Source organism: Vigna unguiculata, chromosome 6 (genome assembly GCF_037176805.1).
Source record: "Vigna unguiculata cultivar grain cowpea cultivar isolate G323 ecotype 2 chromosome 6, ASM3717680v1, whole genome shotgun sequence".
Lineage (NCBI taxonomy): Eukaryota > Viridiplantae > Streptophyta > Magnoliopsida > Fabales > Fabaceae > Vigna > Vigna unguiculata.
In genome coordinates, this window is record NC_140797.1 from 1,823,953 (window position 1) to 1,836,258 (window position 12,306).

At 36.2% G+C, this 12,306-nt stretch overlaps 1 protein-coding gene across 1 annotated transcript; it reads left to right on the forward strand.

Annotated features, from left to right (window-relative positions):
* The first annotated feature begins 4,861 nt into the window (after nucleotides 1–4,861).
* On the forward strand, nucleotides 4,862–7,219 carry LOC114187256 (beta-carotene isomerase D27). The gene is made up of 6 exons (XM_028075451.2): nucleotides 4,862–5,292; nucleotides 5,462–5,554; nucleotides 6,231–6,292; nucleotides 6,490–6,596; nucleotides 6,749–6,844; nucleotides 6,918–7,219. Exons 1-6 carry the CDS (start codon nucleotides 4,915–4,917, stop codon nucleotides 6,965–6,967), a joined length of 786 nt encoding a protein of 261 aa, XP_027931252.1. The 5' UTR covers nucleotides 4,862–4,914; the 3' UTR covers nucleotides 6,968–7,219.
* Nucleotides 7,220–12,306: the final 5,087 nt, after the last annotated feature.

The window sequence follows — 12,306 nt, forward strand, 5'->3', positions numbered from 1 at the left end:
TTCGGATTCGAGCCCGGTACCGAGCTTGATGGTGCGACCATTAGGGAGCTCCAGGGGGTGGTCTCTTCAACAGGTTCAAGGCGGACATCTCGGCCCACTCTGGTGTCTAGATCATCGCCAGACAAAATGATCCCAGAGCCGGATGGTCGCTCTATGTGATTAGTTTGCAAGATGGGGAGTTGTGGGCGTAGGCTGGCCATGTAGCATTCGCGTGTAAGACGTTGATCGCCATGGATGGTGAGGATGTCGCCTGATAGGGAGGGAAACTTCATGGCGAGGTGAGGTGTGGAGACAACAGCGCCAAGGGTGTTGAGTGAAGGGTGACCTAGGAGGACATTATAGGATGTAGGCGCATCAACGATGAGGAAGCGGATGGGAACGGTCTTGGTTTGGGCGCCGTCGCGGAAGACGGTATGGAGGTTAATGTAGTCGCGAGTGGAAAATTTTTCCCCATAAAAGCCATAAATTGGTTCATCGATAGTGGTGTCTGGGAGTTGAAGTTTCTGGTATGTTACCCAATAAAGGATGTCAACGGAGCTGCCTAGGTCGACGAGGACTTTCTTGACTGCATAATTTTCAATTTCAACGGTGATGACCATAGGGTCGTCTTGCTGGTGATCGAGGTCGTGGAAGTCGTCGTCCGTGAAGGTTATGGGAGGCTTGTGGCGTCTGTGATGGGAAAGGGTGATGTGGTTGATTGATTGGATATGGCAAAGGTGCCTCTTTCTAGCAGAAGAGGTAGAGCCTCCACTAGTGAAACCACCGGAGATGGTGTTGATTGTGCCACGTAGGGGAGGATCGGTGGGGGTGACGTCGGTGCGAGCCGGTTGGGAGTCATGGTTCGTGGGTTGGTTTGGGCATTTATCATGGTGAGAATCACAGGGAGAGCGTCAATGATCGGGACGAGGAGGATGATGGGATCGAGAGGAGTGGTCTTCTCTGTGGACAAAGCGGCAAAAGTGGCCAACACACACCAGTTCTTCGATTTTATCATGGAGTGCTTTACAGTCCTTTGTAGTATGGCCATGGTTGCGGTGATAGCAGTAATATTTGGTCATGTCTGCGTTGAGGGTAGTGGTCGTCTTGCGTGGCGATGGGATGAGGTCGGCCTGTAAAGCCTCATCAAGGAGGCGAGATCTAGGGACATTTAGGGGAGCGTATCTGGTGAAGCGGGGTTGTCAGGGTTCTCGTAGTCTCAGATCAGGACGGGGGGGTTGTGGGGTGGGGTTGGCGATAGAGGGTGCGTAGTCATTGCAAAATTTTGTATAGAAGGTTTGCATTTCCTCCATACGGACGTAATCGGAGGCACGCAACTTCAACTCGTGCATAGAGGCAGGTGGGTCGAGCTAGACGTTGTTGGCGAAGGGGCCGGGTTGAAGGGTGAGGGCCATGCACTGGAGTATCATCTCTTGATTCAAGTGTGGGGTGCGAAGGGCAGCCTTGCTGAAGCGATCGATAAATGCTCGGAGCGTCTCGCCTTGTTCTTGCCTGACGCTGAGGAGTGATATTGTAGTGGTTTGGTGCGGGCGACTACCAGCGAAGTGAGTGGTAAACATGTGTGAGAGGGTGTCGAAGTTGTCGATAGAGTATGGTGGAAGGGTGGTGAACCATTCGAGGGCAGGGCCTTTGAGGGTGGTAGGAAAGGCTTTGCAAAAGACTGCGTCATGGGAGGTGTAAAGGGCGACATGGGTGATGTAGACTTTGAGGTGTTCGTCGGGGTCGGTTTCACCGGTGTAACGCTCTAGTGTGAAGGGTTCCCACTGAGTGGGGAGGGGGGTGTTGGCGATGAAGTCGGTGAAAGGGTGACGACGTCTAGACTGGTGGGATGAAAGCGAGTGAGGAGATATGGGATGGTGGACAAGGGTGGGAAAAATGGAGGTGAAGTTGTGAGGAGGGATGTGGGTAGTAGGGAGGTGGTGAGGGTTGTAGGGTGGGATATGAGTAGTATGTAGGGTGGTGGGCATGTTGTAGGGGACATGAGTGGTGGGGAGGGTGGCGGCGAGAGTGGGAGCCGCGGTATGCCCTGGGAGGGTGGAGTGGAAGTGAGTGGGATGGGCTGAGAGGATAGAAGTTTGTTGGGTGGTGGTAAAGGTGTGCGGGGTAGGATTGTACTCGCTTTCCTCTTCACTAGGCTGGAAAGCCGGCGACCCTGCAGCTTCAGATGCTTCCTTGGCCTTTCCCTTTTAAGTGGGATCGGCTTCGATCTTTCGCCTTAGGCGATAGTTTTCCTGTCACAATGCTTCCATCTCATCAGCGTTGCGCTTCTTCAAGTCAGCCAGCTCCTGTTGCATCTTGGCTTGACCGTCTAGGATGGCGGCCAGATCTGGGGTGATGTTAGTAGGTCTTGAGGGGCCAGCTTCAACTTGCTTGTTAATTCTTGCTCTGTTGCGGGTAGAAACCATCTTCGGAGAAAGCGGGTAGTAAAGTACTATCTCGTGCCCCACGGTGGGTGCCAATTGTTCCTGCAGAGAACAAATAAGATAAGTCAGGCACAAGTAACACCTTACCCATAGTCCGCCATCTCCTCAGTAGGCCTCTTCCCGGTTGGCATATGTCTGCTTGGACCCGGGAGGAGTTACCTACAGAAGGGACTCCGAAGCTCAAGTCAACAAAATCTTTCAGAAAGTCAAATCAGATGATTAGGGAAGTAATGAATGCGTACCTTTAATTCGTGGGGTTCATGTATATTTATAGCTTATTAATTATGTTTGACCATTCCATGGGTTGGGCCCTGGTTTGGGCCATAGGTGGGCCTGGGCCCTTAGTCCTGATTATTGTGGGCTTACTGATTTAGGAGTGTTTTGATTTCGTCAAGTTTCTTAGAGTGGTCAATGTAGACCGATTACCCCTTTAGTGGTTTATGCCGCCATTGTTCGTATGTCATCTTAGGCTGGCTATTCCTTTAGTGGCTTAGGTTATCGGTTTAGGCCGGTTAGGCTTAGGTCAGGCTGGGCTGGCTACCTAAATTATCTTTCGTATAGATGTGGTGATCTTTATTATTATTATTTGGGTGCATCGGCTAGGTGTGGTACAACTTCTAATTACTAGAATCATAAAAAAAGGGTGTCATAATTCAAAATAAATTGGACTCTTTCTTCTTCTTTTTTCCCTTTTTTTTATCTATTTTTTCTTCTTTTTTTTTCTTTTTATGCTAAAATTAAAGTTTAAAAATCTTTGAAGAAAATTTTATTTCACCTTTTTTTATTTACCATTAACTAAAAACTTTTATTTTTTTTTCAAAAATAAATTTATTCACTTGGACAAAATTGAGAGTTGACACGCACCACCATCTTGGCTTGAGTCATATAACTTGAAAGGAGTTCCTCCATTAGTATGGAGTTTCGTGAGGGATGGGAGAAACTGATCTTCAACATCTAAACAAAAGGCTTAATTGGTGATTCAGTCTTCTAATTTGTTGGTTTTGTTCATTTTGGTCTCTTTATTATTTTTTCATTCAATTTAGTCCTTCAACTTTTTAAAAAGATTCAATTTGGTCTTCGAATTATTTAAAGATGTTCATTTTTAATTTTTTTTAATTTAGTCTATCTCTTTAAAATTTTGATTGAATTTAGTTCTCCCATTCTTTAAAATGATCCAATTTATCGTCTTCAATCTAAGACTAAATTACTAGTTAAACTTAATGACAACAAATTATATATATATATATATATATATATATATATTGTAAGCTTAATTACTAATTTAGTCTTAGATTATAAAGAACAAAATTATATTATTTTAAAAGAATGAAAGACTAAATTAAATTAAAATTTTAAATAGAGAAATTAAATTGAATTTTTTTTAAAATTAAACCTTTCTTAAACAATTGAATGATCAAATTAAACTTTTTTTTAATAATTTAGAGAACTAAATTGAATCTAAAAATAAATAAAAAAATAAAAATAAATCAACCAACAAATTAAAAAAAACTAAATCACCGATTAAATCTTACAAAAATACATGAAAACTGTTTTTGAATGTAGGTTTATCAAAGGTGGGTTAGGCAGAGGCTATGATGTACCAATACTTCAACTTAGGTCACGTGTCCGTATTCGACACGTATCGTGTCCGATACTTTAAGATACTTTATCGACAAAGTATCTAATTTATAAAGTCGTAGTACACTACAAGTAAATCTTTGAATAGTGATCAATTTTAGTGATAAAAAATAATTAGTCACTATATAGTGATCAAATTGACAACTAAATAGTTCCAAAAAATTATAATTGGTCTCTAAATTGATAATTAAAATAGTTTAAATTATGAATTGGTTTCTAAATTGGTCATTAAAATTAGCTGTGATTGACTACCAAGATAATTAGTCTCTAACATATTTTTGGTTACTAAAATTGGTCATTATTTAAAAGTTTTCTTTAAATAGTACTTTTATGATGTCAATAATTTATACTTTTATATTGACAATTTTAGTACATATAGTTTTAATTTTGATTCACACAAAAACAATCATATATTTATTATGGTTTTAAAATTATTATATATTTTTCAATATTTATATATAACGTATCTATCACGTATCGTATCTTATTATTTTGAACATAAACATAATATCGTATATGTGGAGGTTTTTTAAAATATCGTTTTGGATATAAGTAAAGTTGATGGTAAAAATGGACTAACATTTTACACGAGTGTGAAAGTATTCTTCGTCAAAGTATTTTTTTTCCTATCACCATTTTGGGAATTTGTGTTTTTTAAAATATTTAACTTGTATTGACCGAAGGCAGATAGGGAGAAAAAAAATTGCATTCGATATTCATCTAAGCAGAAATTAAAGGATAATGAAAAGGAACGTGTGGTGGTGAAGAAACAACTCCAACACAATATGTTTGTTAGGACGGCTTAAATATTTTGAGATTCCCATCCGGATTGAGAAAGTGGTAAAAGGTTGTGGGTATGAGGTTGGTGAGTGTGAAGCCAAGTCCTCTCCAACCCCAACTCCCATCATTGCGTGGTGGAGTCATCCGGCGGATTCGGTGTGGGATAGCAGAGCCATCTGGTGAACCAGCTCCTCTAGGACAAAAGACTCGCTACAATGATGGCATCTTCGAGAAGGCCTTCATGACTCTGTTCGCGCGTAAGATGGAGAAATATGCTGATCCAGCAGGCGGAGTAAAAGGCACAGCGAAGAAGAGTTGGTGGGATTGGGGATATGACTATGAGAGTTTCGTTGATGTATCAAGAAGGGTAATGCAGCGCAGGTCTCGTATCCAGCAGCAGCAAGTCGTTCGAGAAGTTCTCCTCTCTATGCTTCCTCCGGGTGCGCCTGCTCAGGTTCATCCCATTTTTCATTTTTAAACCCAATTTGCTTTTTCTTTTTTATGATTGGAAAATCTAAAGTGCGAGTGAAAGTTTCACTTTAGTTAAAAATGATTAAATTAAATATCATATAAAAAGAAAATACACATCATTCTACCACAAAAAACTGCCTTTGCTCTTGCAGTTCAGGAAACTGTTTCCGCCAACAAAATGGGCTGCCGAGTTTAATGCTGCATTGACCGTTCCTTTCTTCGACTGGTTGGTTGGCCCATCCGAGGTAAAATTAAATAAATTGTCTAATAATTATAGATGGGATTATATATTGTGTTTCTCCACAAATAATAATAGAATATTATGAGAATTAAATCTTATTTTATTACAATTTTGAAATTTTTTGGATGGCTACTTTTCAAGCTTTATTCGATTTGTCTTTATATCCCCTCGGGTAGAATATTTTGGAGGTTATCTGCAAAAAGGACTCAATGATCAAGTCAGCAAAAGTTCTCAAAGTTAAATCTCATGTTTTCAGTATTAATGAATTGTGTACCTTTAATTATTGTGATCCACCTGTATTTATAGAACATTAATTATGTTTTGTTGTGCTTATCATATGGACCTAGCCCAAGCCGAGGCTTCATGTTTGTTATTTGACTCAAAGTTTCAACTTGTTATATCCTAAGTTTGGAAGAGACGACTTTTACCGATATGTCTTTATCCGCTGTGTTCGCATTGGTTTTTTGTATAGTCATTTGTCTAAGCTCGTTCATATTAGCAATATAAGTTAGCGGTCAGGTTTAAATGTTTTGCCTTAACGGTTAAGGCCGGGTACTAAGTTTGTGTCGGGCCTTATCGCCTTATAAATCATATTGTTTACCCTTTCTGTTGTTGTAATGTATTTTCTGCTATATTACATAATATTGTTGTTGATATTTTAGATTGTTGAGATGTATTAGGTTGTGGAAGTAGAGGTAAATGGAGTGAAGCAAAAGAGTGGAGTACATATAAGGAAGTGCAGGTAGATTTCATGTCTCTTAGATTGGTGATTCAACATATGCGTAAAAGTCATCTCTTTTTCAATTCGATCATGTTTATACTGTGTATCTTCGAAAAGTGAAAATAGAAATTATTCAAAATGACTAAAACTTGCAATAGTCAAGTCCGTTGAAACAATTTCATTATCTTTCCATTGTTTCTTTATTCTTGCATGTGAAGGTACCTGGAGAATAGCGGCTGCGTTGGAATGTGTGTCAATATGTGCAAGATTCCTACACAAGATTTCTTCACTAATGAATTTGGACTTCCGTTAACGATGACTCCTAGTATGTTCTCGCCTTCATTACTGGCCAAATATTAAAGTCCACCTTGATTACATTTATATATGACTTACCCAAATAAATTATTGGATCATTCTTTTTTTATTTAAAAATTAAGCGAGATTGTTGTAACCACGCGTAATTGAAATTAATCTCAGATTTTGAAGACATGAGTTGTGATATGGTATATGGCCAAGCTCCACCTACATTTGAAGAGGACCCTGTTTCAAAACAACCATGCTATCAGGATATATGTAAGTATGATTTCCAGGTGTCCAATGAATCAAATATGCCTTCTGTATTCTAACAAGGTAATAGCACTGACAGGTTCTATGGCAAAATCAAGCTCAAGTGTGTGTCCTAAACTACAGGCATGAGAAGGCACTTCATTCCGATTTAATTTTTCACAGCAGAATTAGGGTCTAGTTAGCTTCTATGGTTACCTAAGAAGCTAGCTGTCTACCTGTCTACATTACATACGGGAGGATATTGTCTACACAATATATTGCATGTAAATGTCTAATTATACTGTCAAATATCACTATTGCTAGATTGCACAACATTGTTGGCCAAAACTACATGTCATTTTGTTCTTTTTCACAGGAACAACGTGGTTATTTTCTGATTCATTATATAACTTTTTTAACTTAATGATTAATTAAAAAAAATATCCTTTTGAAATCATACACTTTTCATACTCTAAAGCGGGACAAGCTTAACAAAAAAGAAAAGAACATTAATATTCTACCGTTTGCATTTGCAATGTAGTTGTGCACATTAATTCTGGAAATAATTCAAGAATGAGTCAAAGTCCCACATTAGAGAGAAAAGAAAGTTAAACATTATATAAGAGTAAAGACCCAAGACCTTATTGACTTAAGATTTTGGGTTAAAAGTGATGTTAAATAACTTATATGTATGAGACTAATGTCAAATGCATATATATATATATATATATATACATATATACATATATATATATATATATATATATATATGTCATGTAAAATTTAAATAAACAGAAATTAAACAAGGAGGAATGTTGAGAATATTTACTTAATATCTTTTTTATCTAAATTACTTTTTAGGAAATATTTCAAGTTTAGACATATGTTTTAGTTTTAGAAATTAGTTATTATTTTCGATTAAGATTGAAATTTTATAAGTATTTTATAATTGATATTTTGTTACATTTTGCTTTATATATGTGATATATCAATAAAATATAAAAACATATATTTGTCATATATTTCATATTTCTCATATTTCCAAAAGCCCTAAAAATTCCAACAGTGGTATTCGAGTCATTATTCTTACGGCCTGTAGAATGGAAGGAAATATGTCACAAGTCGTTATTCCACTCTTTGATGGAGAAAGTTATGATCTATGGGCGATAAGAATACAAACATATCTACAAGGGATAGATCTATGGAAAGTCGTGGAGGGACATGATGTTCCCTTACCTGAAAATCCCACTATGGTGAAGAAAGTATATGAAGGTCCACATTGTAACATTGGTCAAAGGTCTAATGCAACTACCACGAAATCCACAATTAACAAAGAAGATGATGGTGATAGAAAAAGAAAAACAAAAAATAATGCCAAATTGAATAAAGATGTGATTTCATGTAAGAAAGAGAAGATAAAAAAATTACAAGCACACAAAGAGGAGAAAATCAGGCACCAAAATATGGAAAATCAAATTTGAAGATATAAATTTAAATAAACAGATATTAAGCAAGGAGGAATGTTGAGAATATTTACTTAATATCTTTTTTATCTAAATTACTTTTTAGGAAATATTTCAAGTTTAGATATATGTTTTAGTTTTAGAAATTAGTTATTATTTTCGATTAAGATTGAAATTTTATAAGTATTTTATAATTGATATTTTGTTACATTTTGCTTTATATATGGGATATATCAATAAAATATAAAAACATATATTTGTCATATATTTCATATTTCTCATATTTCCAAAAGCCCTAAAAATTCCAACAGTGGTATTAGAGTCATTATTCTTACGGCTGTAGAATGGAAGGAAATATGTCACAAGTCGTTATTCCACTCTTTGATGGAGAAAGTTATGATCTATGGGCGATAAGAATGCAAACATATCTAGAAGGGCAAGATCTATGGAAAGTCGTGGAGGGAGATGATGTTCCCTTGCCTGAAAATCCCACTATGGTGAAGAAAGTATATGAAGATCCACATTCTAACATTAGTCAAAGGTCCAATGCAACTACCACGAAATCCACAATTAACAAAGAAGATGATGGTGATAGAAGAAGAAAAAAAAAACTAATTCCAAATTGAATAAAGATGTGATTTCATGGAAGAAAGAGAAGAGAAAAAATTACAAGCACAAAAAGAGGAGAAAATCAGGCACCAAAATATGGAAAATCAAATTTGAAGATATAAAATTTAAATAAACATATATTAAGCAAAGAGGAATGTTGAGAATATTTACTTAATATCTTTTTTATTTAAATTAGTTTTTAGGAAATATTTCAAGTTTAGATATATGTTTCAGTTTTAGAAATTAATTATCATTTTAGATTATGATTGAGATATTATAAATGTTTTATAGTTGATTGCGCTATATATTGGGTATGTTAATAAAATACAAAAATAAGTTCCTTTATACAATATATCTCATATATTTGCCATATATGTCATATCTCTCACATTTCCAAAAGCACTAAAAATTCCAACAATCATCAAAACCCCTTTTTGTTATATGTTACTTTACCTTCTGGACGTGGTCAGCTTACTAAGTCTAGAATAATCATGTTCGGTTCTTAAAATGAGTTGCAACTTTTCTTTATATAGCACCCCTTCTACACTAGCTTTGTTTGTGCAACCTTTGAGCAAATTACCCCATCTTGAAAACAGAACCTTTGCTCCACTCAGTTATGGTATCAACTTGCATGACCATCTATACATACATTTGAAAGCTATCCTCTGCCTTTTGCGCTCAAAGCTTATTTTTATCTAAATAAATCCTTGTATCAATTTCTAGTAGACTAAGTATTTTTTTGTATTCTTCCCTTTCTTAATAAAAGGTGTTACTTTCTTTCTCTTATATTCTCCATTTTCTTTTTTCGTTGCTTCTATCATGCCCTTCGTTTATCACTTGCATACTTTTACATTCTTTGCATCACATAAACATTGCATCATGAACTATAAGCATTCTAGTATGGTATCACAAAGCTCTTCTTTTGAAGCGCCTTACTACTCCACTCTGAGTTTGTTCTTTCCTTTCTTCTTAGTTTCTTGCCTTCTTTTTCTATCTTCTTTCCTTCTTTCTTTTTCAATCATGACTGACGAAAGTATTTCATAAAGTTTTCTTTACATGCATCGTAATGAGAATCCTACAGGTTCTTTTGTTTCTTTGGTCCTTGATGCCAACAATTATCACACATAAAGTAGGTTGTCTTGAAGACTTGTAGTCTCAAGAACAAGGTTGAGTTTGTTCTTGGCATTGCCCCTCAACCTACTACTACAAAGGACTTTTTTACCTGGAGTAGATGCAACAACATGGTTGTGTCAACGCTAGTGCATTCCCTTTCTTCCTTAATTTTTAAAAGTATAGTGTGGATGGATAAAGCTTTAGACATTTGGACAAACCTCAACAACTATTTTTCGCAAGGTGATCGTGCTCGCATATCTGACTTAGAGATGGAAATTGCAACTTTGCATCAAGTAGATCTCACAGTTATGAATTACTTCACCAAGCTACATGTCATTTGGGATGAACCTGATCCAACATGGTTTTGAAAGACTCCTTGTAGTTGCAAAGTTTAATCTGTTCCAGTAAAAAGTTGAGAGCCTTGAACCAAAAATAAAAAGATGTCATGAACTTTCTTGACTCAAAGTAAGTAACACTAAGGCCAAAATAGTTTTGTGCCTCGGCCAAAGGAGTTAGCATTATATTATAAGTAAAATTATCACAAATCATTCATTCTCCAAATGATAAGAGAATATTTTAAAGATAATAACAACACATCAAATCTTTCATATACAAGATCTCTAGTAAAAATTTAAACTTACTTTACAAAGGAAATTCAGCCCAAATCCTGAGTGGTAGGGACCTCGACCCAAATCCTCAATAGCATGGACCTCGACCCAAATCCTGGCATATTCCTCTTGTTTTTCCATTAAACCTTTTGATGAAGGATTAAGTTGGTTTCTTTTAAGATTATGAATATGGTGAGAGTTGTTTAAGAAAGTCTAGTGAAGATTCCCACTTGACATTAAGATAGCAAGCTATCTAGATGTAAATATTCACTTTAAAAGACTCCAAAGAAGAAGAGAAATGGATTGATTCAAGAAAAGAAACATGGTAATGAGTGAAATATAAAAGCCAAATTAAAAAGGAAGAAGAAACAAGCATGAAAATGGAAAGGTGAAAGATGAAATTTGTGAGTGAAGCACACCACTTCAAGGATAGGCAAAAGCCATGGATCCTTAGAGATGAGTGGATGTGTGCCACCACTTGAGTCTAGCTGAAGATAAGGCTTAAAAGTTTCATTCCCAAAGGAGGATACTCTCACAAATGTTGAACACAAGGTGTATATTAAATTCCAAAATGATAAACCCTTTTACATGTAGTAGAGTACCCTTTATATAGAAGTGTTTAGGGGCCTCTAAACAAAAACACATAAGTTTTAAAAGGGCTACAAAGCAAATAACGAACCCTACAATCTAGAAGGCAGGTTAAATGGGGCAACACGAAGGCCTTCTAGAATGGAGTTCCGGCCAAGGCATGTGCTCACATGTTGTAGACATTTCTAGAACTCCTCCAAGGTGGATTCTTGACCAAGTCATGTGGTGCCTCATGGACTCCTCCTTATCCAGGCTCTCCATTTGCACCATCTATGCCTCCTCAAGACTTAATCATCCTGCAAAGCAAATAAATATGGATTAACATGTTGACTTAAGTGAGTCAATCTTATGTCAACAAGTAAACCTTAGGTAAAGGTCAACAAGTCAATTAAGATAGTCCAACCAAGTCAACTTAATGAAAATCAAACTAAGGAAATACTAAACAAAGATAGATATGGAAAAGCCTCCCTTTTTTTATGCTTCTTGTGATTCTTCTTGGAAGGTTTTCCATGGTGGTTGGTGTGGTCACGCCTTCATCATCATCCCCTTCTTAGAGAGAATTCGACATCCCCCTAATGTAGTTAAGGAAAACGACTCGAGATCGAATATGAGGGAATGGTGTGTGTTAAGTTTTAAACTATAAAAGTAATCCTTGCCAAAATGAAAATGAAAAAAAAAAACTAAAGGAAATTGATTAACTATTTGAATGAACCTATATGCATGGTATTCAAATGCTAAAAAATATCACTGATGCAGAATCATATTAACAATGCAAAGTTTAAAGTTTCAAAGCAAGTGAGAAATATACTACGACCTATTAAAATGATATGTGATAAGTTCATATTTATGCCCTCATTTAATGTTTAGTTATGGGTATTTAATTGAATTTGTGTGCTTAAAGAGTGATTTAATTGACAGTTCTGATTATTAGACTATTTGAGCTTGTGTGATAAAAAAATGTCTTAAAAAGTGATTTTTAGTTGCATAAATTATTTTTACTAGAGATAAGAGGTAAAAGAATGGACATGATTAGGATTAGTAACATTTAATTGAGAAATTACTTTGGTTAAATTTACTATGATTAATCTACAAAGTTCTTGCTTTTGAT

What these genes read in the sequence shown, in the direction of transcription:
- LOC114187256 (XM_028075451.2), top strand. Translation starts at nt 4,915, where the DNA reads ATGAGGTTGGTGAGTGTGAAGCCAAGTCCTCTCCAACCCCAACTCCCA. An exon ending in GGTTGGTTGGCCCATCCGAG is followed by an intron (nt 5,555 to 6,230) that starts GTAAAATTAAAT and finishes GAGATGTATTAG; the next exon opens with GTTGTGGAAGTAGAGGTAAA. An exon ending in GTACATATAAGGAAGTGCAG is followed by an intron (nt 6,293 to 6,489) that starts GTAGATTTCATG and finishes TTGCATGTGAAG; the next exon opens with GTACCTGGAGAATAGCGGCT.